Raw genomic sequence first — 27,490 nt, 5'->3', positions numbered from 1 at the left:
AGGCTACTTTTCATCCCGGAAAAATCCAAGGTTCCCGCTGGATTTATGAAAAACTGAATCCCACGCGGACGAAGTCGCGGGCGTCTGCTAGTAAGATATATAAATTAAAATAACAAATCCACCATGTGCTTACGGCAGGGTATTAAAAACTTTCATATTATTTTTAACAAGCAATTCTAACTGCTCGTAAATAAAAAATCTAACTGCTCGTAGCTCATAAGGTGCTCAACCTCAACATGGTTTCCCAGAAGAGTGAAGCCATCTTTAGAAATATAGTAAAGGGGATTGTCCATCCCCGGACCTCGCCTACCCTAACCATCCAACAATTTACTTATATAAAAAAAAATTCGTAATATATGATAATCAAGTATAATCAAATAAACGTTTAACGACATTTAAAATATTCATAGAAATCAATTATTTACTATCGTAAAAGTGTATATTATCGCTTGAACATTGATGTTATATTTACAATGAACTAGAACTAGCAGGCGGTTAATCATATAACGTCGTTATATCTATCAAAAGGAGGCGGAGGCCGGTAGAAACTACACACATTTAACGTTTGCTATAGCGCTCTATTCGTAGCATTGACTTCCTGTTACGACAAAATGGTGAGCGAAATATTTACATCAATATTAGGTTGTGCTACCAAATATGCTGTGTAATATCGCGTGCTAATTAAAAAAAACATCGCTTAAAAGAAAACAGTGAGAGTGCAAGCAGATAAAGTTGTTAGTAGCGTTTTGTTCATAGTGTTCTTATTTATTTCAGTTAAGACTCAACACACTATTTTTAACATTTCTTATACACTATATTGAGACAGCCGATATTTTGTATGTAACACCATTTACTTCGACGTCTCATAATATGCTACTTGCACCGATCGGTTTGGAGTTGGCTCGAAGAGGACACAATGTCACGGTTATAACATCTCATAGAGAAAAGGAACCGCCTCCAAATTACAATCAAGTGATGGTCGACGATATAAAAATTTGGGAAGTAATGAGTGAGTAAAATATATTTTTATAAACTACTCGTAACTATCGAATTAAAAAATGTAAATTTATCAAACTACCTTAAACGTCTGCAACAATAAATGAGGCTTAGGCGATATCAATAGTTGTTAAATGCATTATGTGTTAAAACCAAAATTTCGTTTAAAATTTTAGCAAATTGAAAGATTAATTTTGTGAGACTGGAAATTAAAACCAGTTCTAATGAAACAGTAGTAAATATAACTGCCTCTTTAATCCTTATCTTTAGCCTATGTGGCTTCAAATGATGATCAAAATATGAAGGTTTGAAGTACTGAGTTTTTCTTTCTAGTTTCTAATTTATTTTATTTCTCCATGATTGATGTATTTCAGGTGGTGGAAGGCCAAACGTTTTTACTATGACTGATATATCAGCAGAGGAATTTCACCACATAGTTTTTTGGGAAGCAGGCTTAGCTTTTACAGAAGTAGTCTTAAATTCTACGGAAGTCAAAAAGTTTTTGGACAAAGAAAACCATTTTGATTTAGTAATTAGCGAACAATTCTTCCAAGAAGCTCTGTATGTGTTGGCCTACAAGTATAATACACCTTTGGCATTGGTTACGACTTTTGGAAATTGTATGCGGCACAATATAGCTGTAGGAAATCCTTTACAACTCGCTACCGTTATACCTGAGTTTCTAGATCTGGAAGATCCTAGTAGCTTTTGGGGAAGATTGAGAAACTTATATTTCACGATATATGAATACATTAATTGGAGGTTTGTATATCTTAGAAAACAGGAGCAGCTGGTGCAAACATATTTGCCTGACTTGCCAAAGAACAGGCCAAGTTTATATGAGCTACAGCAGAATTGTTCTTTGATGCTGATAAACAGTCACTTCAGTTTTGATGTTCCCGCTGCTTACTTACCAAACATTGTGGAGATTGGAGGGGTCCATCTTTCGCGTATAAATTCAAGTCTACCAAAGGTGAGCACCTTACTTTTATTGAAAAAAGAAAACAAGTTTATTAAGTGTTATTTCAAAGTATTGCGAGGGTAATTTGGACGAAGTCGCGGGTTTCTGCTGTACTTAATCCTACTATTATACGTATATACTCATAAATATGCTATACCCTCTTCTTACACCCCATCTCCGTGGAATATCAGGATAAAAGTTAAATAACCCTAAGTACTACGAGTATTCGTGGCTATAATAATTATGTCATTGTGCCGAAATTGATCCAGATCTGTTTAGCCGTTTTAGTAGTATAATTAATCAAAGTTTGATTTATAATACATACCTACTTATAAATGGTGTAACTACCCCGAATTTAATTTTATGTGCCTATATGTATATTATCTAATATTTATATTATCTACAACTAGTGCAAATATTCAAATTGTTGATTAGCGTAATTGTGTCCTTGATTTTGTAATCATCGAATGACTTCATCAGATTCATGTTTTAGATTAAGTGTACCTATTCTAATTTTGATAATTTTATCTTTAAAACTTATCTATATTGTACGAGCGTGGATCACATCACATCCACGTGGATTTTTCATTTATTTTAGAAAAAAAAATCCTATTGTTTCCAATCCTAATAAAACACAATGGTATTTTCATCACCATCATCATCATTATCAAATCATATTCAGCACACTGCTGAGCCCGAGTCTTCTCTCAGAATGAGAGGGGTTAGGCCAATAATCCACCACGCTGGCCCAATTCAGATCGGCAGATGTCACGCACGCAGAGAATTAAGAAAATTCTCAGGTATGCAGGTTTCGAACCTACTCCCGAATCGGAGGAAGAGGCCAATTGATACCAATACACATATATCTACTGTGTATTAGTATTAATTTTAAAATGATTATGTTGTTCAAGGTTCAACTTGTACAAGTACAATTTACAAGTACTTACATAACAGTATCGTGTCCAGTTAACATCTATAATAAAATAGGATTTTCGTGTTTTTCTCTTTTATCACCACAATTAAATTTTGTGTTACAAATATTCATAACATTCACAAAGTACACTTGATTTATACTTTTTATCATCTTTACTAAAGCTAAAGAGTTTGTTTGTTTAAACGCGCTAATCTCAGGAACTACTGGTTAGATTTGAAAAATTCTTTCAATGTTCATCATCATCATCATCATCATCATATCAGCCGATGGACGTCCACTGCAGGACATAGGCCTTTTGTAGGGACTTCCAAACATCACGATATTGAGCCACCTGCATCCAGCGAATCCCTGCGACTCGCTTGATGTTGTCAGTCCACCTGGTGGGGGGTCGGCTAACACTGCGCTTACAAGTGCGGGGTCGTCATTCCAGCACTTTGGGACCCCAACGTCCATCGGCTCTTCGAACTATGTGCCCCGCCCATTGCCACTTCAGCTTCGCAACTCGTTGAGCTATGTTGGTGACTTTGGTTCTTCTGCGGATCTCCTCATTTCTGATTCGATCACGCAGAGATACTCCTAACATTGCTCGTTCCATCGCCCGCTGTGTGACTCTGAGCCTTCTTATGAGGCCCATAGTTAGCGACCAAGTCTCGGAACCATAGGTCATCACTGGCAACACGCACTGTTCGAAGACTTTTGTCTTCAAGCACTGAGGAATTTTGGACGAAAAGATGTCGCGAAGTTTCCCGAATGCAGCCTAGCCGAGTTGGATTCGACGGTTCATCTCTTTCTCGAAATTGGACCTACCTAACTGGACCATATGTCCTATGTATATGTATTCGTCTACAATTTTGCGTGCAGCTTTCTCAACTATAACTGGGTGGAGCGATACATGAGCATTACACATTATTTTTGTTTTGGCCATGTTCATTTTCAGGTCCACCTGTTGATGTTCAATGTTAGATAGCCCATTTATCGAGAAAGGCTATAAGCTATATATTATCCCCGTATTCCTTCGGATACAGGAAACACGCGGGTGAAACTGCGCAGCGTCAGCTTGTTGTAAAATAAATTATACGAGATTTTCTCAAATTGTATCTGTTACAGAACTTACAGAAAATTATGGATGATTCAGTTGACGGAGTTGTGTATATGAACTTTGGCTCCAATGTCAGAAGCTCAGAACTGCCGGCGGAAAAGAAGAAAGCATTTCTAAATGTGTTTAGGAAAATAAAACAGACAGTAATATGGAAATGGGAAGAAGACATACTAGAAGACAAACCTAAGAATTTAGTAACACAAAAGTGGTTACCACAGAAAGAGATTCTTGGTGAGTAGTGACTATAGGAGATTATTTTTTGGAACTCCATTTTATCTAAATTTAAAATCCATTGACTTTTTCAGTTGAGCTATTCGCAGATTTGGTTGCTTTTAAATATTGAAAACCCGTTTGACATTATTAAAACTTTGTCGCAGAAGATAAAATATTTGTTTTCACATTACTCGGTGAAATATCCACGAGAAACAGACTGTTAACTTTATTTAACAAATAATATTTCACAACACTGAGTTATCGAATAAAAAAGAAATATTATATAATTTATAGTTCCCTTGGGAGTATACGTATATATTTGTCTACAAAACTCACAAATTAAACTCACATAATTATTAATTTCTAATGGTAGAATATTTTTTTAAATCTGTAGTAGTATCCAGAGATTAAACCCTAAAAATTCAGAATTTTTATTAAATAATTTATAGTTTCCGTGAGAATACAAGGGTATTGTATACGAAACTCACAAATAACGTGACTTTCTAAATGTAGAACAATTTTTAAAAACTGTAGTAGGATCCAGAGATTACACCGTAAAAATCAGAAATTTTACCTCTTTTTAACCGAGTTCAATAAAGGCGGAGGTTCTCAATTCGAAGCGTAACTTCGTCATTCATTAAGCAATTATGAAAAATTGTTCAATAATAAATATTTACCTAAGTTTTACGAAAATTTGATTAATAATTTTAATTTAAAATCAAAATAACTGAAATATGTGAACATAACCAATTTGACAAAGCTGGAAGGTAGTAGATACTTCGTAATAATTTCGAACCTTTAATTTAGTTTCACTTGTCCGTTGTCTGTGAATATTAATGTAAATTTGACACATTTCCTGGTTTCTGATTGAGCTGAAATAATTTTTTTAATTAAACCAGCTCAATTTTTAAGGTGTAAGTTTTATTTTTGGAGGATTCATAACAGTAAAGCTATGTTAGGAGTTAGGATACACTAAACATAGAAAAATAAATCTTTAAAAAAAATTTACCGACTTTAAAGATGTATTTTATTTTTCTGTGTTTATTAATATTAGAGTAATATTTATATCTACTTAAACATCTGTATTTTTTTTAATTTATTTTCAGCTCATCCTAACGTCAAAGTATTTATATCACATGGAGGTCTAATTGGAACACAAGAAGCAATATTTAACGGAGTACCGCTTATCGGTGTACCAATATATGCAGATCAGTATAATAATTTGCTACTAGCCCAACAAGCAGGCTTTGGGCGTGTACTGAAATATCATGACATCAATGAAGAAACTTTCGAAAACGTTCTTACTGATGTTATTAACAATAAAAAATACATAGAAGCGGCGAAAGAAGTTTCGCGGAGATTCAAAGACAGACCTATGACAGCTTTGGACACCGCCATGTTTTGGTTGGAGTACGTCATAAGAAACAAAGGAGCTGAGTATATGAAGAATCCAGCAATTAACATGAGTTGGGTAGCATATACAATGTTGGATGTATATGCTTTCATAATAATATTATTAGTATCAGCGTTACTTATCACTCTAAAAGTATTTAGTATTTTGCAAAACATTTTTGCAGTGTATAACACTCATGATATAAAAGTAAAAAAAAAGTCTTAAATGAATTTTAAAATTTAATTTTAAATATTATTTTTCATCCATGTTATATAAATTCAATGTCAATGTTATATATAGCTTATTGAGTGATAATTATATCAATAAATATCAAGAAAATAATTTATTGATATAATTATTATCAGTTACATAAAGAATGACCTACGGATAGATAATATAAAAATTGTATTTTTTTTATTTTTGTCTCCTCAGCATTTCATCAGTATATTTTTATCAACCACCTATTTAGGTGGTTGATAAAAATATACTACGGTTTAATAAAGTAACTACTCTGCTTAAAGTTCAAAGTTTTTATTAATTTTTTTTTTTAATTTTTACCACTTTATAGAGAGCCGTGATAGCCCAGTGGATATGACCTCTGCCTCCGATTCCGGAGGGTGTGGGTTCGAATCCGGTCCGGGGCATGCACCTCCAACTTTTCAGTTGTGTGCATTTTAAGAAATTAAATATCACGTGTCTCAATCGGTGAAGGAAAACATCGTGAGGAAACCTGCATACCAGAGAATTATCTTAATTCTCTGCGTGTGTGAAGTCTGCCAATCCGCATTGGGCCAGCGTGGTAGACTATTGGCCTAACCCCTCTCATTCTGAGAGGAGACTCGAGCTCAGCAGTGAGCCGAATATGGGTTGATGACGACGACGACCACTTTATAGACGTAATTATTGGACACCTTTTTACGGAAAACGGAATTAGTATGCAATTTTCAATTTCCAATTACGTTTTTTAAGTTGGAAGACTATTAGGTACTCTTTAAATAGCAATTGCTTAATAGCCGTTATAGTTTTCTTTGTAATTTCATTATACACATCCTAATTTCCTGAATTTTTTCATGTATTTATAAACAACCCCTCACATAAAGACCCCTTACAACTTTCAAAGACCTATCCAACGATACCCTATACAAGTAATTACACTTTACATGTAGGGAAGGTACCCTAAAAAAAATTTTTCAACATTTTATTTTCCGATTTTGTTCACATTTTTAATATGCTAATAATAATTCATGCTAATTTTTAGCTTTCTAGTAGTAAAAGTCTCTGCGCTATACCGCGGACGGACAGACATACGTGACGAAACTATAAGGGCTCCTTGTAGACTACGGAACCCTAAAAAGCTTGGAAATGAAATGTAAAAAAATAAAAGCATGACTGGCTACCTATTTTACAATACTATTTAACAATAAGTACCTATTGTTAAATAGTAATACCTATTTAACAATAGGTATTACTATTTAACAATAGGTACTTATATAAGTACCAATTGTTAAATAGTGATAAACTTAACAAAAAACTGTAGTAATAATATTTTTACCTGACGTTTTGAACGTGCTTGAATTTTGATTTGATTTTAATTGACGGCGTTGCCTTAAAATACTCCTTTAATTTTTTGTAGTATCAGCGAAACCTTCCTTGAATACTCGTGCCATGCGTTGTATGAAAAATATTGTACTATTTTTGGTCCACTTTTGATGTCGCCAAATTGAAGAAGAAGAAGAAGAAATACTTTATTGCACACAAAAATACAATTATAAATTAAAACAATAAAAAGATAAATTAAACTTACCATGCAAAGGCGGCCTTATTACTAAAAGTAATCTCTACCAGGCAACCCCTGACGAGAGAACTTGCGAAGAAAGAGTAGGAAGGTGCAATACATTATATGTAATTATATATATATAAATAATTAAATAAATATAATATAATATATACGTAAATATAATATTAAAATTTACATATGTATTACATAATATATACTACATAAATAATAAATAACAATAAAATAAATACCTCTAAAGAAAAATAAAATTTTAATTCATTGACAAATAATGTCGTTTCAAACGAAACTTAAAAATGGCAAGTGAATTACTGGCACGGACAAAAGACAAAACACAAGAATTCAATTTATAATGATGATTTAAACGATGACGATGATAATATTTAAATATCTAATAGGGATGATGACAGTTTTTTAAATTGTATATAAATTAAGAGTACACTAATAGTAAAGCAATTTTGTAAAAGGAACAGGGTATCTGCGATCATTACTTTCGGAGCTACAGGGATTTAAAGAGTCAGATTTGCGGCGCTGCCGCGGATCCCTGAAAAACGCCCCATACAAAATGGCTCGAAAAAATTACGTCATAGGCAATGTAATGATCGTTAGATTTGTATGCGCGTTCAAACAAAATTACTAATATCTTTGTTATTTGTGCGTTTATCTTTATAGTTCATATATTAAAAATTGTCACATTTAATGTAAGGAAGCTAAAACTGTATGAATTTTCATCTAATTACGATAAAAAAATTTTAATAGTTTTTGAAATTTTATAATTTGATTTATTTTGCAAATATCCAGACAATATTTGCTTTTTATGTATAAATTAGTTAACATTGATCCTATTTACCCGAATTTATCATAAAAATCAATATATTCAAACCTAGTCATCATCCCCATTATACCTAATTGCGTTGAATTGAGATCCTATTGAAGTTTTTCTTACAACACTAACGCGTGTTTTTGCCGCTAATAAAGGTCAAGTAGTACTTGACCTTTATTAGCGGCAATTTTTTTTTGGTAAATAGGAAACGCAAAAGCCGTGATAGCCCAGTGGATATGACCTCTGCCTGCGATTCGGATGGCGTAGGTTCGAATCCGGTCCGGGCATGTACCTTCAACTTTTCAGTTATGTGCATTTTTGAAAATTAAATTGGTATCACGTGTCTCAAACGGCGAAAGAATAGCATCACGTAGTTAGATGAAAATTCATACTTTATTATCTTCCTTAGCCGTCAATCGCCCAAGATTTTTTTTAACAGACGTTAAAAAGCGTTCAAATAAAAAAAATGCATTCCCATGTATATTTTTACTCGACAGTGTTTTTAAAACACGACGCTATTTTATCGAGCCGTGTAGCATTTAAAATTTGAGCGTTGGAAATAGACCATGAATTAAATTAAGAACGTATTAAATAAAAGCATCAACATTGGGTCATCACTTAACTCTTGTGCGAATGAGGACTACACTCTTTAATCTGACAACACTCAGTGATACATTTTTCTTTTTGAAGTATCTATATTAATAATTTCGTGAAGGGGTACGGTATAGACATGAAAAAACAAAGATTTCGAATCGACAACATAATAAATCCGCGAAACTCGAGTCGATTATTTTTTTTTATTTAAGTATTAAATATACTTTGAGTATTTTGTTAAATTCTAATAGCGCTGACACACAAATTGCAGTTTCCATAATATTACACGACAAAAAATATTACAACAATTATACATAGATCTATAGAAACAGTTTTTATAAACGCGTTACACCGTTGATTCTAGATTTTTGACTGAGGGGTAACGTCTAGCGAGGCGAGTCGAGTTGGTCTGAGGTATTTAACGTTCCGTTTCATACTAGCACATACATACGCCTCGCCACTCATGACTCAACACGTGACGCCATACGTTTTAAAAACTAAGTGTGCGTTTCAAAGAACTGTGGCTGTGTAAAAAGAAACTTCTTTCTGTAACCATTGATTGATAGCCAGGGATGACCTACGGATCCGAGACTTGGTCGCTGACTATGGGCCTTATTAGAAAGCTCAAAGTCACAGCGGGCGCTGGAGCGAGCTATGCTTGGAGTTTCTGTGCGTGATCGAATCAGGAATGTCACTGACATAGCTCAGCAAGTCGCGAAGCTGAGGTGGCAATGGCAAAAAGAGTCGATGGACGTTGGGCTTCAAAGGTGCTGGAATGGCTACCCCGCACCGGAAAGCGCATTGTTGGTTGACCCCCCACTAGGTGAACTGAGGATATCAAGCGGGTTGCAGGGAGCCGCCGGATGCTGGCGGCTCGAGACCGTTGTGCTTGGAGGTCAATGCAAGAGGCCTATGTCCAGCAGTGGACGTCTGTTGGTTGATATTGATCAGGTAAGCTAAAGGTAAGGATAAACCAGGAAACCTTTATTTAAAGCCACGGATATACTCGTCTACGTTCTGTGGTTCACCAACAACAACTTAAATTCTGCGTCTGCAGTTTATAGTCTTGTCACGCACGTTCCTTGTGTTAGACGCGCAATTATAATTATTATTTCTAGCGGTAGACGCATCTCATCGAACGGATTTTAATATTCTTTGTATACAAGTACGTCCACTGACTCGCATCGTACGGATCGCATCAAACGGATTTTATCTAAAAAAATCCGTAAAATAAAAAATCCGTTTGATACAATACGTCCGATACGTACGAACCCTTGAGATCATTGGACGCCTAACATAGTACGATATTTATATATGCTGTGCATATTTAAATTTAATTGATAATATTCCAAGGCAAATGCAATATATGTAACTTCAATATCTCAACGGTTAAAAGGTCGGACTCAATTCGAGAGGTTTCAGTTTGATTTACCTACTTCCGTTTGAATGCTAATTTAAATTTGCCTGCCCTAAAATGCCCTCATTTTAGGGCAGGCAAATTGACCAGATGACCTATTCACTAGTTTTAGTAACTTTAGTACCTTTTAGTAGTAATTAGCTATTGTTAATGATTTGTGATTGTTAGTGATTTTGTATTCACTATTAATTTATTAATTTATATTAGTTGTGTGCATTTTAAGAAATTAAATATCACGTGTCTCAAACGGTGAAGGAAAACATCGTGAGGAAACCTGCATACTAGAGAATTTTCTTAATTCTCTGAGTATGTGAAGTCTGCAAATACACATTGGGCCAGCGTGGTGGACTATTGGCCTAACCCCTCTCATTCTGAAAAGAGACTCGAGCTCAGCAGTGAGCCGAATATGGGTTGATAACGAACGATTAATTTATTAATCTATACATATAAAAATGAATCAATATATACCTTGGTCACGCCATCACGCGTGAACGGTTGGACCGATTTCACAATTTGTCAGGAGAAAGAAACAAACACATTTGATTGTTTGTTTGGCTTCAAAAAGTTTAACAAACAACCAAACTAAAAAAAGTTAATAAAAAAATACAACCGATTCCAAAATCACAAAAATATTTCTACTAAACTAAAAAGTGAAAAACAATGTGCTACCTTCTGATCAGTACGAAGGCGGTACTAAACCGGTGTCGTGTTAATTTAAGCAGCTTCTGAAAGAACTACATGAAAGAACACTCTGAACAACATAAATCTTTATAATATTCTTCCATGGCTTGAATTAATACATCACCAGGTTAGCATCGCCTCCAAAGTTATCAGCAGGTAGAACATAGTATGATATTATTTTTCGCTTTTTAGTTTAGTTGGTACGTTTTATGCTTTTGAAGTCGATTGAATTTTTTTTATTTATCCCTGTATTCTCACGGGAATAGGAACTATGAGTGTGAAACCGCGAGGCTCTGCCAGTGTTATATAAACAAGTTATTTTTGAGTGTGAAATGAAATGCAGGAGTGAAAGTTGAAGTGTTTGGTAGGCAGCGTATATCAATTTGTATTCAGGTATTCTCATGAATACAAATTGATTAAGCCCGATCACAGGGTAGCTACTGTAAACCATTGAGGAGTTCCTTTACTTATCCTTCGTCTTCATCATCAGACGCCTAATAACAGTTACAACTCATCTCAGAGGAAAGCCCTCATCAATAGAAATTAATCAAACCCAAACACAAGGTAACTGCACCTGTAAACCATTGAAGAGTCTGTTAAACGCTATAGTTGCCCTTACGATTTTTGAAAGTTCCTTTCGATTTTTCTAGGGTCCCAACATCATATGACCATGGGACGACCTCAGGAGTATACCCTTTCAAACAAAAAAAAAAGAGTTATTCAAATCGGTCCAAATTTCAGTCGGTCGGTTTTCGAAATGACGTTATTCATCAGGAATTGAAAACGTCTAGAAAATAATTCAAAAAATGTTTCTTGCTCATGAACAAAGACTTCACCATCACGTAAACATCGAGGCAATTCAGCTACTCGACGTTACGAATACAGTGAGAAGACTTTAACGGATCAAAACATTTGAGTTAGTGTTTAGTGACTAGTGATAGTGTAGTGTTATGTGCTAAGTAGAAGATCACGTGAACAAAGTGACCTAAAGACGTAATAGTTAGTAAAAGACTAAGATTAAGTTAATGGACATTATCTTAGTATAATAATAATATATTATAAGTTTAGGTTAAAGTTAAATCACTAATTAGTCATAAGTAGGTTAGATCGTAATTTTATGAAGTACCAAATTGGTATTTTACAACAGAGAAAAAAAAGAAAATCGGTCTAGACGTCTTCGAGTAATCGCGTAACAACATACAAAAAAAAGAACATGGTCCCGAATTGAGAAGGTCCTCCTGTTTTGAAGTCGGCTAAAATAGCCCATTTTACTTTATGATAATAAACTTTGGGATTTTTTTTTCGAATCGGTCAATTAGTTTTTGAGTTTATTCGTTACACACAAAAATACAAATCTTTTCTTTTTTATTATTAGTGTAGATAAGATAACTTATTTAATTTTTAGTATTATATAATTTCTTTACATAACATATAATATAATACAAAAATCACAAATCAAAGAGTTTATATGTAGTTCACATTAAGAGTGTGCAATATGTAATTTGGTGGTAACAAATGGTTCTGGATCTCAGATTCTGGAAAAGTTAGGAGCTTGATATTTGGGTAAATGATATTTCAAAGTGTTAGCTTCGTTATGACTATACAAAATATACGATTTGTAAAACTTTTCTCCATAGTTTATTTTTTTGAAAAATACATGTTTTGCTCACATTTTGCTTTCAATCTCAGGAAAAGCAAACTTATTTTCTTGAATTTTTGTTTTGTATAAAAAATTAGATATATATCTTGAACATGGCCATTTTGTTTTTCGTTATGTTGTTTAATTTACTTGCAATTAGGTAAAAATGGTTTTGGCGCTCACGTCATAAAATTTGCGTCGCGCGTCAATCGCTCCGTGCTTTTCACTCACGTGAAAGTCATAATTCGGCGTCTCATTTGCGCTTCGAATTTTATCCATATCGTACCGACGCGCTGCGCGCTCTTAATGCATCGCTTTAGTGAATATTAAGAACGCTAGTCTTGGCCGATCAAGGGGAATCGCAATGTCATACGATTAGAATTTTAGAGACTTCTTTGATCACTGCCTGTCCACTACTTCATTTGTCAGTCAGCTGTAGGAACTACCGCATGCATTTTTAATGTTTGTTTTTACCATTATGGATTCATTGAACATATCGTAATGTCACCGAATATATATAGTACAAATACATTACAACGTATTTAAATGTTATCGTGCTGTTTTATATTTGACGAGAATGTTGTTTCATAACATAAATGTGGTAAGTTTTTTCTAATTTATTTATTGTTATTTTTGAGTACCGTTATTTTTACTTCATTAACTACTACAACTACATAATTAAGTTATAAATCACTTAAGTTTACGTGAATTTTCAAACTAGTGCAAGTCAATTAATTTAGTGTTTAAGTTAGATAGGTAAGTAGGTATATTTAGAGTGGCATGGTATACTTTTGTTGATAAATCTAAAAAAGTGAATTTATTTTATTCAAATACAATTTTTCGTAAGTTTGTTAAATTTTAATAATGTAGGTGCGTGTAAAGATAAAATGGCACTTATGACATTATTATTTTATAATATGTGAGTTTTATTTGAATGCCATAAATGTAATGTTTTCGATATATTTTGTGATTTTTTTGTGAATTTGTGAATTTTTATTTACAGAAAACGGTAAATTATTGTAATAATTATAGTTAATACAGTATTTACGAGCTGTGATAGCCTAGTGGATATGACCTCTGCCTCCGATTCCGGAGGGGTGTGGGTTCCAATCCGGTCGGGGGCAAGCACCTCCAACTTTTTCAGTTGTGCGCATTTTAAGAAATTAAATATCACGTGTCTCAAAACGGTGAAGGAAGGAAGGAAACCTGCATACCAGAGAATTTTCATAATTCTCTGCGTGTGTGTAGGCCAGCGTAGTGGACTATTGGCCTAACCCCTCTCATTCTGAGAGGAGACTCGAGCTCAGCAGTGAACCGAATACGGGTTGATAATGAAGATGATGATGATGACAGTATTTACAAAGAATATTTTTATTATAGGTATGTTGTAAGACTTTCACACAACGGTACTAATACTGTAACGGTATTATACCGATATTTATAGTTTATAATCGTTGGTTTTAAACATTGACCTCTTATAATGAAATGACGCACAATCATCTAGATATTTTACTTAAAAAATGGCCCGTTTTGCTTTGACAGTTTTAGCATTGGCAAAGAAAATTATACCTAAAAGCCTTTAAATGTAGTCAAATATTCAATAAAATCCCAAATTCAGAGCAAATTCAATCTTGAGGATTGAGTTTAAAGTTGAATTTGCAAATGCGACTACATGAATTTAGTGCCAAGAAGTTGTGTTTGGCACTAATTGAGTGGAGACGTTTTTTGGTCGCTAATTGTGCATCCACTTTTAATAGGAGATCGATGGTTTCAGATGAACTTTGATCTTAACGCACTACAGCTGTTTTTAGTTTTTACTATAATACTAATGCTATCAATGATAATAAATACTGTTAGATGTGTTACTAGTGCATGAAAAATTAACCGCTCAAAAGAGGAAATTTACACACAACTCAATGTTAGTTGTGGTCAACAACGAATGTTATTTAAACAAATAATACCTTAATGTCGTCTACAATGTCGAGTTATGTGCTCGATATATAGGATATATATAAAAACGATATATAGGATACGACATATATACATAATGGATTAAAAGACAAAATTGTGTGCTCTCAGTGTTGTAGCCTATTTATTATTCGAATCACTTTTTACGGTGATTTTGTAGGCACGTAATCGATCTATAGTACAAAATTATTATAGAATGCTATAAGGAGCTAAAGTTTGTGATAATCTCTGGATCTACTGAAATGATTTTTAAAGTTCTTTTACCAGTAGAATGCCACGTTATTTGTGAGTGTCATAGGCTCCAGGCACATTAATTTATCCCCGTATTCTTACGGGAACGGGAACTACGCGGGTGTAACCACGGGGCATCGGCTAGTTTTTAATAATTTTGAATTTCGATAAAATTGATCATGTGTCGACAAAACACGACAGATAGACTTATTGGATGATGACTGTTTAGTATACCAAGTCTCGTAGATCTAGATATTTGCATATTATTGACTCATAATGGATGTTCATTTAAGTATATATTATTATCTCTTAACAATTTATTTTCAAGGTCAAATCGACACTGTGGACAAAAGAATATAATTATACGTATGTCTAGCTATATAATTTAAAAAATAACTAGGTAATCCACTGACTGACAGCCATGGAAATTTACTTCCTTTAGCACAGTTAATTTGCAATAAAGAACAAATTTTCTTGTAAATATACTTTGATGTGATTTTATGTAACATATCAGACTACTGATATGTTACATAAAATCACATCACATAACACTAATATAATAAACGTGAAAGTTTGTGTGTGTCTAAGTGTATAAGTATGTTTGTTCCTCTTTTACGCTGCGGCTACGGAAGGGATTTGGCTGAAATTTGGAATAGAAATAGATTTTACTCTGAATTAACACATAGGCTACTTTTCATCTCGGAAAAATCCATGGATCCCGCGGGATTTGTGAAATACTTTCAGTAGTCAGTCGCGTCAGCTAGTATTGTATAAACTTATTTTTGAAGAAGTAAAAGTTCTTCGCGGACAAGATGCGGGATCTACTAATTAGAATATGTATTTGTAACCGTAAATGTATGAAACTTCATCATCATCATTACAACCCATAATCGACTCAGTTTTGAGCACGGGTCTCCTCTCAGAATGAGACGGGTTAGGCCTTAGTCCACCACGCTGGCCAAATGCGGATTTGCAGACTTCACACATGTAGAGGATTAAGAAAATTCTCAGGTATTTAGGTTTCCTCACCATGCTTTTCCTTCACCGTTTGACACGTGATATTTAATTTCTTTAAATGCGCATGACTGGAAAGTTGGAGACGCATGCCCCGGACCGGATTCGAACCTATGCCCTCCTAATCGAAGACAGAAGTCATATCCACTAGGCTATCACGTCAATGACTCAAATGAATCTTAGGAATTGTATATAATTTCAAATGGAATTCTAGAAATTGTATACAATGACGGATTACAAACATTTCCGACATATTATGTCGCAGCCATTGGGATGAAATGGCAAGCTAAAATACACCGCCTAGGACGTTCGTTAAACCACGGCATACAATGAAAATATGTGCAGGCTGAGAGTGAATTGTACTAGAATCGCACAACGTTTAACAACTTGGCTTATAGAAATTCAGCCCTTTGAAGATGACATGCCAGAGCTAAGGCAGCTAAGGTGACCAGGAGTTCCACTCAAACCCGAGACAGCTTTGTGATATTACTGGATAGTTCATTATCAGCCACTAGACGTCTACTGCTGGACATAGGCCTCTTGCATGGACTTCCATGCAAAACGGTTTCGAGTCGCCAGCATCCAGGGGCTTCCTGCAATCCACTTAATGTCCTCGGTCCGCCTAGTGGGGGGTCGACCAACTACGCTTTCCAGTCGCCATTCCACCATCTTGGGTCCCCAACGTCCATCGGCTCTTCGAACTATGTGGCTTGTCCATTGCCACTTCAGCTTCGCAACTGCGTCCTCATTTCTGATTCGATCACGCACAGAAACTCCAAGCATAGCTCGTTCCATCGCCCGCTGAGTGACTTTGAGCCTTCTAATAAGGCCCATAGTTATCGACCAAGTCTCGAATCCGTAGGTCATCACTGGCATCACTGGCATTGTTAGTAATACAAGTATTTTCAGGTGTATTACTGGATAGTAATACACCTCAAAATAGGATATTATTTGAGATTTGGTTAGGGTAACCATGATGAATAGGCGTCTTATTAGCTGGCCAGCCTGGCTGGCTGCAACGTATCAAATACAAACTTTTAGTTTATTCAAAAACCCTTTCCTATTGCAGGTGGCAGCAGTGCTGTCGGCGTTGTTATTATTAGCAGGTTATACGGAATCTGCGAACATTTTACACGTTATACCTTTTTCAGCAATGTCTCATTACATATTTCTAAGACATATTGGATTGGAATTGGCTCAAAGAGGTCATAATGTGACCGTAATCACGACACACACAGAGAAAAATCCACCGTCCAATTATTACCAAGTCCAAGTGCAAAAAAAACAAATTTGGGAACTGATAGGTATGTCAAATTCAAAATTACATTCATACAGTTAATTTTGTTATGTACATATCGATTGCGATTTGAAGTACAATTAATATAATCATTAATCAGCCTACTACAGGACCTACTGTAAGAACGGAGGTCTAAGCTCTATAGACCCTCCTATAAAGAGGGCTAAGAGCTTAGACCTGCCACATAACTATAACATATATCATAGTGTCCAGGACTGACAGCATATCATGCTCTCCGAGGCACGAACGTATCACAATATCACTATCTTCCCAATTTCAAAAACTCAGTGAACAGTTATTATGTATATAAATTGCTACAGTTTATTTCTTTTAAAAATTTGCCCTTACAACAAATGTAATAATAACCAGTCATATCTACTTAGTTACTAGTCTATAAGAGCAGTGATAACGCTATGATTATGTTATCATTATACTCACGTACAAAAGTTTATCAATGCACTTATTGTATTTAAAGTGTGACATATTTATTTTTAGGGGGCGAGAGACCAAATATTTTTGATATGGCTGAGTTATCTTCTGAGGAATTTCATCATAAAGTAGTTTGGCCGGGTGGACTCGCCTTTACGGAGCTGACATTAAATTCATCTGACGTTCAAGAATTCTTAAAGAAAGACAATACGTTTGACTTAGTTATATGTGAACAGTTTGTCCAGGAAGCTTTGTACACGCTCGCATCTAAATACAATGCTCCTTTGGTAATAATATCAACGTTTGGAAACTGTATGAGACATAATATCATGACACGGAATCCTCTCCAATTGGCCACAGTTCTGGCAGAATATTTGAAATTAAATAATCCTGGCAATTTTTGGGGACGCCTGAGGAACCTGTATTTTACCGTCTACGAATACCTTTGGTGGAGATATTGGTATCTTGAGAAGCAAGAGGACCTCGTTAAAAAGTATTTGCCAGATTTGATCGGTAAAACCCCAAGTTTGTATGAAATGCAGAAAAATGCTTCTTTAATGCTAATAAATAGTCACTTCAGTTTCGATACTCCTACTGCATATTTACCAAATATAGTTGAAATCGGTGGAATGCATGTCAGAAAGAGTAATAAAAGCCTACCAGATGTAAGATTTTCATTTGTTTTATCATTATCTATAGGTATTAAAAATTGCAGGGGGTAATTTCTGGATCTACTGAAACAATTTTGCTATTAGAAACCACGTTATTTGTGGCATAGGCTACATTATGTCCCCATAATCTCAAGGGAACGGGAACTACGCGGGTCAAATCGCGGGGTGTCCGTTAGTGTTCTATAACTTAATAGTTAGCCTGCTTATTTTTTGCATACCTGTATCACCTATTAGCAGACGCTCATTACAAATACCATAGCTATTTATTTATTGGTAAAAAAATGTTCACAGTCGGTTTAGAAAATCTAGAGATTACCCCTTACAAACTCACAAACTACTTTAAATTTGTATCCTAAATTAACCAGTAAAGTGGTGGTATACTACATCTTTCTTACTTTCCCAGTGGATATGACCTCAGCCTCCGATTCCGGGGGTGTGGGTTCGAATCCGGTCCGGGTCATGCACCTCCAACTTTTCAGTTGTGTGCATTTTAAGAAATTAAATATCACGTGTCTCAATCGGTGAAGGAAAACATCGTGAGGAAACCTGCATACCAGAGAATTATCTTAATTCTCTGCGTGTGTGAAGTCTGCCAATCCGCATTAGGCCAGCGTGGTGGACTATTGGCCTAACCCCTCTCATTCTGAGAGGAGACTCGAGCTCAGCAGTGAGCCGAATATGGGTTGATGACGACGATACTACTTCTTTATATTGAAATTTTTAAATCACTCTTTAATTTAAATAATTTTCAGGATTTACAAAAGCTTTTGGACGAATCGAAACATGGAGTGGTATACATGAGTTTTGGTTCCAATATCAGAAGTGCAGAATTGCCAGAGCATAAAAAGAAAGCATTTTTAAACGTTTTCAAGGAACTTAAGCAGACTGTTTTGTGGAAGTGGGAGGAGGATGTATTGGAAGGAAAACCAAAGAATTTGTTTACGGGTAAATGGTTACCACAACAAGAAATTATTGGTGAGTCATCAACTTATAAACTACTAGCGGACGCTCGCGACTTTGTCCGCCTTTAGATTTCCTTCCGGCCCTGTCACAAAATCCGTTCCAACCGGACGTTAGTCTTACTTCCATCTTTGTACATCAAGCGGTTATCGATTAAGATTAACATTATTTTTTATTAAACATGCATTTATTTATTTTGATTTTGAAAATATAAGGAATATTTTTATGATTTTTGAAAATTAAAAGTTATTCTATTGAAAGCATACATTTAAGGTTGCATTTGTCAGAAGATGTAATTTAAGTTTTTTAGATATCAAGGAGGAGTTATAGTAAAATTAAACTAAAGTTTGTGAGATTTCTAACCTTGTCACACGGCTGCCATCTTGGAAAAATATTTTTATGGCTTATCTGACAAGTTATATATTATATATTTTATATATTTTTTGTGAAATCACAAAAAAAATATCTGCAACAACTGCTACTTAGTCAAGTAATTTTTAGTTGCAGACCTAAAGCTAACAATAACATGTTCTAAGCAAAAATCGATAAAATTTTGAGATTTTTTTATTCGTAATTAATAAATCATTCTAAGCCCGAAAGTGACATTCTGAGTAAGTATGTTTGTTTACATGAAATGTAAAAAAAAAACTTTTTATGTTCCAGCACATCCGAATATCAAGCTCTTTATAACTCACGGAGGCTTAATAGGTATGCAAGAGGCAATATATAATGGAGTACCTATTGTAGGTGTACCAATATTCAGCGATCAATACAATAACGTACTCCTTGCTGAAGAAGTGGGTGTCGGAAAATTACTGCACTATAACGATTTCAATGAAGATACGTTAAACAAAACTATTAACGAAATACTGAACAATGACTCGTACTTGAAAACAGCAAGAGAAGTACAAAAAAGATGGAACGATAGACCGATGAGTCCCTTAGACACAACGATATTTTGGTTAGAATATGTAATAAGAAACAAAGGTGCTGAATATATGAAGAACCCAGCAAGAAATATGAATTGGTTTGAGTATACTATGTTGGACGTTTATGCATTTATACTACTTATCATAGTAGCTGTTTTAGCCTTTTTTTTGAAACTAATACTAATTGTCAGGGCTATTGTATATGGTAATCAGACTAATAAAATGACAAAAAGAAAAAAGAGGTTGTGAAATATAAGAACATTTAGATTATACTAGTTTACCATTATTTTACGGAATAGGGATGATAAATAGGTTTGAATATATTGATTTTTATGAAACATTCGGGTAAATAAGGTCAATGTTAACTAATTTATACATAAAAAGCAAAGATTGACTGGATATTTACAAAACAAATAAGATTATCAAATTTCAATATCTATCAAAAATCTTTTATCGTAATTAGATGAAAATTCATAGTTTTATTTAAATCCCTGTAGCTAAAAAATTAATGATCGCAGATATCCTGTTACTCTTACAAAATTGCTTTACTATTAGCATACTCTTGATTTATATATAATTCAAAAAACTGTGATCATCCCTATTGCAATTTTTTAAATTCCTGTTATATTTTACCTTTATATTCCTGTTATATTTCCTTACAGGAACTATAAGCGTTTTATAGTTTTTGTACGTCATTTCATTTTTGTACGTCAAGCGGATTCGATATTTCGTGATGACCTTTTGCTTTTATATATTTAGATATAGATGTAGATTAAGTTTATAAAATAAATATGTAATTATTTATAATGATGATATATTATTAAGCCTATATAACTTGGTGAAAATATAACATTCTATTGATAAAAGAATTTTCAAAATCGTTCAGTAGATCCAGATCCTCTCTATAATATTAGTAAAGACCAGCCGAACCGCGGTTTCATCTTCGTAGTTCTCGGTCATATGGGAATAAGGTATAAAATATGGCCTATGATCATCAGGAATAATGTAGGATTCTACTTAATGGTGAAAGCAATTTTTCAAATCAGTCCAGTAGTGTCAGAGCCTACTTATTGCAAACAAAAAAACAAACAAATCTTTCCTCTTTATATAGACATACTCGTAAATAAGTTACAACATAACAACAGTGTAGTATTCTTCGATAACGATGCATTTTGTAGATATTGGCGAATTCAGTTGTAAAATCTTATCTTAAAATTGTAAAAGATTTATCATGAAATGTTCGTAAGAGATTGTATCACTTTTATTATTAGAGATAACCTTGTACATATTTATTTAAAACTAGCGCACGCCCGCGACCTCGTCCGCCCTTAGACCCTTTAATCCAACCCTTACAGTAGTATCTCCCGTTTTCCCAACATTTCCCTTCACTGCTCTGCTCCTATTGATCGTAGCGTGATGAAAAGTATACTTTAACCTGCCCAGGAATATGAGGAATAATTGTACCAAGTTTCGTTAAAATCCGTCGAGTAGTTTTTGTTTTACGATAACGAACATTCAGACAGACAGACAGACAAAAATTTTACTGATTGCACTTTTGGCATCAGTATCGATCACTAATCACCCCCTGGTAGTTATTTTGGAAATATATTTCATGTACACAATTAACCTCTCTACAGATTTATTATACTTATATTTTATATGTATAAATAAAAATAATATTTTTACACCAAACTCAAGCTTCCCTTCAATTTTAGTCTATTGTTGTAACAAATCGATGTTATTGTTTTCGAATTTCCTCGCAACACGGTTTATTGTTTGAATTTGGCTGGAACAAATTTTGACATTAAATTACAAAGTTGAAAGTAATGGGTTCAATTGAAATTTGTTTTAACATTAATTATGCTGGCAGTTAAAACTTCTTTGCCACTCGAAATTAGTGTCGAGACGTGTAACGAGGAAAACTCATTTAAAGTATTTAAAACAACTTTAATTTAATAACGTTAGAATAACTTTTCGAATAGTAGGTATATATTATGTTAACCCATTAATGTCCTAAATGAAACATATCGTATTTTTTTAAAATTTGTGTTTTATTGAATTAGTATAGTTTTTGCAGACTCAGGAGTGGATTACAAAAATAAGAAAACTAATGTCGAACAAAGGTTATGATTCACAACATTTGTCAGGACTACTTTATTAACAAATTAAACCAAAATAAGACCCTAGAATGGCTGAGAATGACCTTGAGTGAAGTCACGCACTTGTAAACGTTGTGTGTAGGGTTAAGGACGTCCTTTATGGTTAACCAACACTCCCCTTTTCCACTGAAATCAATCCCCGCCTATCCCACGTCACCATAAAGAATTAAACAACAAGAAATGTGGATGGCTTCAACGCCACGAGTACACTGAAGCCGACCGACGGGCGCCTTATATCGCAAGTCGTTCCCGCCAACCGATCGTTACCCCTCTCAAACTCCCCACTCTTTACGAAAATAAGTCGCGCCACCTGACGGTCATATCTGTCTCAGACTACTATTTCCTACAATAGACTAATTAAGACATATAAAAAGAAAAACAAATCAACAAATGTTAACGCTTTGAAAACAAAAAAAAATGTTTAGGAATGACAGATCCGATCGATAACTTGATCACGTAATTTGTCGATAACAAACATTCCCATACACTTTATAATTTTCGAAGCGTTTGCGATTGTAGAAAGTGAATCGACGAGCCACATGGCTATATAGACGCAGTAGAGAGCCTAATGCTTGCTTATATAATTAATGAGGCATCTCAGTATATTTTAGGTACTTAAACAATTTATCAACATCGTTATCAGCCTATTTTATCGGACCAGACTTCCCTCTCAGTAAGAGAGTCTTAAGACTAAAGATTTTTACATAATTAGAATTATATCTAATTAGCGAACGCCCGCGACTTCGTCCACGTGAAACCCTACCCTAAATCCTATGTCCACCTCCTGGGTTCCAAGCTACCTTTACACCAATTTTTAGCCAAATGAGTCCAGCCGTTCTTGTGTTTTAAAAACCAACACGGCTTTCTTTTATATACAAGGTGTCCCCGTAAATAGTGCAACATACTTTGCAGGGTGATACTGATAGCTTACATCAAGGATTAATGATAAATAGTGCCAGGTTTGAAATATTCAGGTATATCACGAACAAGCTAAATGTAAGGTTATTTATTTTATTCATTATTCTACAAAAAACATATTTAAATTAAGCCTAACCATAGTACAACACAAACCACACTTGGTTTTACTGTGCACTGGTTATTATTACATACTCGTAATACGATATTTAAGAAAAAGAGAATAAAAACAAAGAACAATCATAAGCGGGTAGTTAAATAAATATCATAATTATTATAGTGTGAGTGAACCGCTGCTGCGACGCTACACAGGCTGTCCCAAAAAGTATTCCTTTCTTTTCCGCTTATGACGTTCGTAAATATATTCGTATCTTTCAAAAAAATTTAATAAAAAAAATTCAACCGACTTCCAACAAAAAAATAACTTTAACTAAAAAGCAAAAAATAACATCCTACCTATGTGCTACCTTCTGATCAGTTTGAAGGCGGTGCCAAGCCAGTGATGTTTTAATTAAATACGTTTAAACTACAAAATTTCTGTGGTTATTCCAGAAACAGCTTCAATTAAAACACGACACTGGCTTGGCACCGCCTTCAAACTGATCAGAAGGTAGCACATAGGTAGGATGTTATTTTTTGCTTTTTAGTTAAAGTTATTTTTTTGTTGGAAGTCGGTTGAATTTTTTTTATTAAAATTTTAATTTTTTTATTTTTAGTGTTAGCATACCCACTGCGTGTGTACAGTCACAACCTATCTAAGTGGAAAGTTCTTATCAATACAAAATTATCAAGTCCAAACACAAGGTAGCTACTGTGAGCCGTCGAGGAGTTCTCTTCACTGTTGCTTCGTCTTCATCACCAGACCCTTAATACAGTCGCAATCCATCTAGGTGGAAAGTTCTCATCAATACAAATTCATCAAGTCCAAACACAAGGTAGCTACTGTGAACCGTCGAGGAGTTCTCTTCACTGTCCCTCGTCTTCATCACCAGACCCTTAATACAGTCACAATCCTTCTAGGTGGAAAGTTCTCATCAATACAAATTTATCAAGTCCAAACACAAGGTAGCTACTGTGAACCGTCGAGGAGTTCTCTTCACTGTCCCTCGTCTACATCATTAGACCCTTAATACAGTCACAATCCATCTAGGTGGTAAGTTCTCATCAATACAAATTTATCAAGTCCAAACACAAGATAGCTACTGTGAACCGTCGAGGAGTTCTCTTCACTGTCCCTCGTCTTCATCACCAGACCCTTAATACAGTGACAACCCATATACGTGGAAAGTACTCATCAATACAAATTAAATTAAAAGGTGACTGCTGTAAATCCTTGACGAGTTCCATCGTCTGTGTTTCGGCTCCATCATCAGACCAACTCCAAACCTTCATAAAGTTGTAGTGGTTTAAAATACCTTATGGAAACACTAATAAACGTACTAGCCGTCTCTACAACTTTCGAAAGTTCCCCTCAATTTCTCCAGTATGCCATCATCAGATCCTGACATAAAAAAAAATTTTAATAAAAAAAATTCAACCGACTTCCAACTCAAAAATTAACCTAAACTAAAAAGCAAAAAATAACATCTTACCTATGTGCTACCTTCTGATCAGTTTGAAGGCGGTGCCAAGCCAGTGATGTTTTAATTTAAGCCGTTTAAATTACAAAATTTCTGTGGTTCTTTCAGAAACGGCTTTAATTAAAACATTACACTAGATTGGCACCGCCTTCAAACTGATCAGAAGGTAGCACATAGGTAAGATGTTATTTTTTGCTTTTTAGTTTAGGTTAATTTTTGAGTTGGAAGTCGGTTGAATTTTTTTTATTAAAATTTTTATTTTTTAATTTTTAGTGTTAGTACACCTACTGAGTGTGAACAAAAATTAATAATCAATTAGTTGAAACGTTATTTTTTTATAATAAGTATCTAAGTCCTACAATCCCAATTTTAAAAATACTACCTTAACTCATATACAAAATTTTACTCCCCCTTTATCTACACGTAATATGAATATTCAGAAAAACGTGAAAGGTGACTATCCTCCGTCTTCATCACCAGACCCCCTATGCAGTCACAATCCATATGGTTGGATAGTTCTCATCAATATAAAATTAAATCAAGTGCAAACACAAGGTAGCTACTGTGAACCGTCGAGGAGTTCCCTTAACTCTCCTTCATCTTCGTCACCAGACCCCCTAATACAGTCACAACCTATCCAGGTGGAAAGTTCTCATCAATACAAATAAATCAAGTCAAAACACAAGGTAGCTACTGTGAACCGTCGAGGAGTTCCCTTAACTATCCTTCGTCTTCATCACCAGACCCCTAATACAGTCACAACCCATCTAGGTGGAAAGTTCTCATCAATACAAATTTATCAAGTCCAAACACAAGGTAGCTACTGTGAACCGTTGAGGAGTTCTCTTAACTGTCCTTCGTCTTCATCATCAGACCCTCAATACAGTCACAACTCATCTAGGTGGAAAGTTCTCATCAATACAAATAAATCAAGCCCAAACAAAAGGTACCTGCTGTAAATCGTTGACGAGTTCCATCGTCTGTGTTTTGGCTCCATCATCAGACCAACTTCAAACCTTCATGAAATTGTAGTGGTTTAAAATACCTTATGGAAACACTAACAAACGTACTAGCCGTCGCTACAATTTTTGAAAGTTCCCCTCGATTTCTCCAGGATTCCATCATCAGATCCTGACATGAAAAAAATGGGACCACCCTGGAATCAAACCCTTCAAAACAAAAAAAGAATTTTCAAAATCGGTCCACAAATGACGGAATTATCGCTGGACATACATAAAAAAAAAACAAAAAAAAAAAAAACATACATACAGTCGAACGTAGAACCTCCTCCTTTTTGGAAGTCGGTTAAAAATGGGACCACCCTGGAAGTAAACCCTACAAAACAAAAAAAGAATTTTCAAAATCGGTCCATAATTGACGGAATTATTGCTGGACATACATAAAAAAAAAAAAAACATACATACAGCCGAACGTAGAACCTCCTCCTTTTTGGAAGTCGGTTAAAAAGATTTTTGACTGTATCCGGAAAATCGTTTAGGATTGTTGGAACAATATATTCCAGGCTTCTGTCGTTTAAGAATTAAAAAAATAAAACCTTTTGAAAATAGTGAAAAATATATTTAGCATGAAGATTACGAGTATGTCGCATTGCGCCTAGCTAGTTACGAGTATATTCCTATCCAACAACAGCCCCGGTATTAACTTACGTGTAGTACTTAGTATTATCCAGTATTTCAGGGTTCTCAAACTACACGACTATTCCATTTATGCTGCGAAGGAATTCACTGTGATGTTCTAATTTCAAAACGTCAGTTCAACTTGTGATTTTGTAATATGCTCTTAGCTGAGTTTACGTTTTATTTAGATTAATATTTAATTTCTGAGAAGTCGCTGCATTTGGCGCTAATGGAAGTATACATAAACTTTATACCCCTTATTATTTTCATCTATTAATATAAACGCCAAAGTTTGTATGGATGTTTGTTACTCTTTAACACAGCAACTACTTTACCGATTTGGCTAAAATTTAAAATTGATAATAGATAATACCCAAAGATTAACACATAGGCTTCGTGCCGATAATCCATGGTTTTCTAAGATTGTTATTTTTTAAGAATGCGTTAACTGCGAGATTTGCGTAAAACTGATTGTGTTTACGGCATGGCTGTTATTTGGAAGAAAAATGTGGAAACCATAAATTTACGTAGACGAATTCGCGGGTATTAGCTAGTAATAAAGAGGTAAAGTTTGTGGTATCTGGATCAATTGAACCTTTTTTTTATTTTGAAATCTATTTTACCAACAGAACGCCACGCCAGTATCATACGCTATTTTTATCCCCTTATGCCCATGGGAATGTGAACTACACGGGTGAAACCGCAAAGGCGTCTGCTAGTGTATACCAATATTATAAAGAGGTAACTACCTCTTTATAATATTAGTATAGTAGTAGTAGTCTATACTAATATTATAAAGAGGTTTATAATATTAGTATAGACTAGTTGTTGTATTGTAGGAGTAATCTCTAGATTTACTAAACTGCCCATCTATCTATCTATGCCTTCTGTGGGATTTTTGAAAAACATAATTTACTAACGTGAACGAGGTCGCTACCAATCCGCTAGTGTTATAATTATCACTCCCTTGTAACAATACCTTTAGTTTATTTTGAGTCAGAATAGTTGTGTTAAGCCGTTGAACAACGTGGTGTCTAACCCCTCTCATTGTGAGAGGAGAATCGTGCTCAACAGTGAACCGAATATGGGCTGTTGATGATGAAACATTGTAAAATGTATTATTACTTACTAGTACCGCTAGCTGCTTCGACCAGT

The 27,490-nt window shown here is 34.6% G+C and overlaps 2 protein-coding genes across 2 annotated transcripts; both read left to right on the top strand.

The window, feature by feature from the left end:
- Nucleotides 1-466: 466 nt before the first annotated feature.
- LOC112047345 (UDP-glycosyltransferase UGT5) lies at nt 467-6,037 on the top strand. The gene is made up of 5 exons (XM_024084440.2): nt 467-614; nt 775-1,009; nt 1,371-1,969; nt 3,999-4,221; nt 5,310-6,037. Exons 1-5 carry the CDS (start codon nt 612-614, stop codon nt 5,819-5,821), a joined length of 1,572 nt encoding a protein of 523 aa, XP_023940208.2. The 5' UTR covers nt 467-611; the 3' UTR covers nt 5,822-6,037.
- Nucleotides 6,038-12,634: 6,597 nt separating this feature from the next.
- Nucleotides 12,635-21,413, top strand: LOC112047348 (UDP-glycosyltransferase UGT5). Its single transcript, XM_024084444.2, has 5 exons — nt 12,635-13,146; nt 16,828-17,062; nt 17,551-18,149; nt 18,908-19,130; nt 19,779-21,413. The coding sequence occupies exons 1-5, from the start codon at nt 13,123-13,125 to the stop codon at nt 20,291-20,293; spliced, it is 1,596 nt and encodes a 531-aa protein (XP_023940212.2). The 5' UTR covers nt 12,635-13,122; the 3' UTR covers nt 20,294-21,413.
- The last annotated feature ends 6,077 nt before the right edge of the window (nt 21,414-27,490 follow it).

Source organism: Bicyclus anynana, chromosome 14, assembly GCF_947172395.1.
Source record: "Bicyclus anynana chromosome 14, ilBicAnyn1.1, whole genome shotgun sequence".
NCBI lineage: Eukaryota > Metazoa > Arthropoda > Insecta > Lepidoptera > Nymphalidae > Bicyclus > Bicyclus anynana.
The sequence above is the reverse complement of the archived record's forward strand: the minus strand, read 5'-3'. Positions and strand labels throughout refer to the sequence as shown.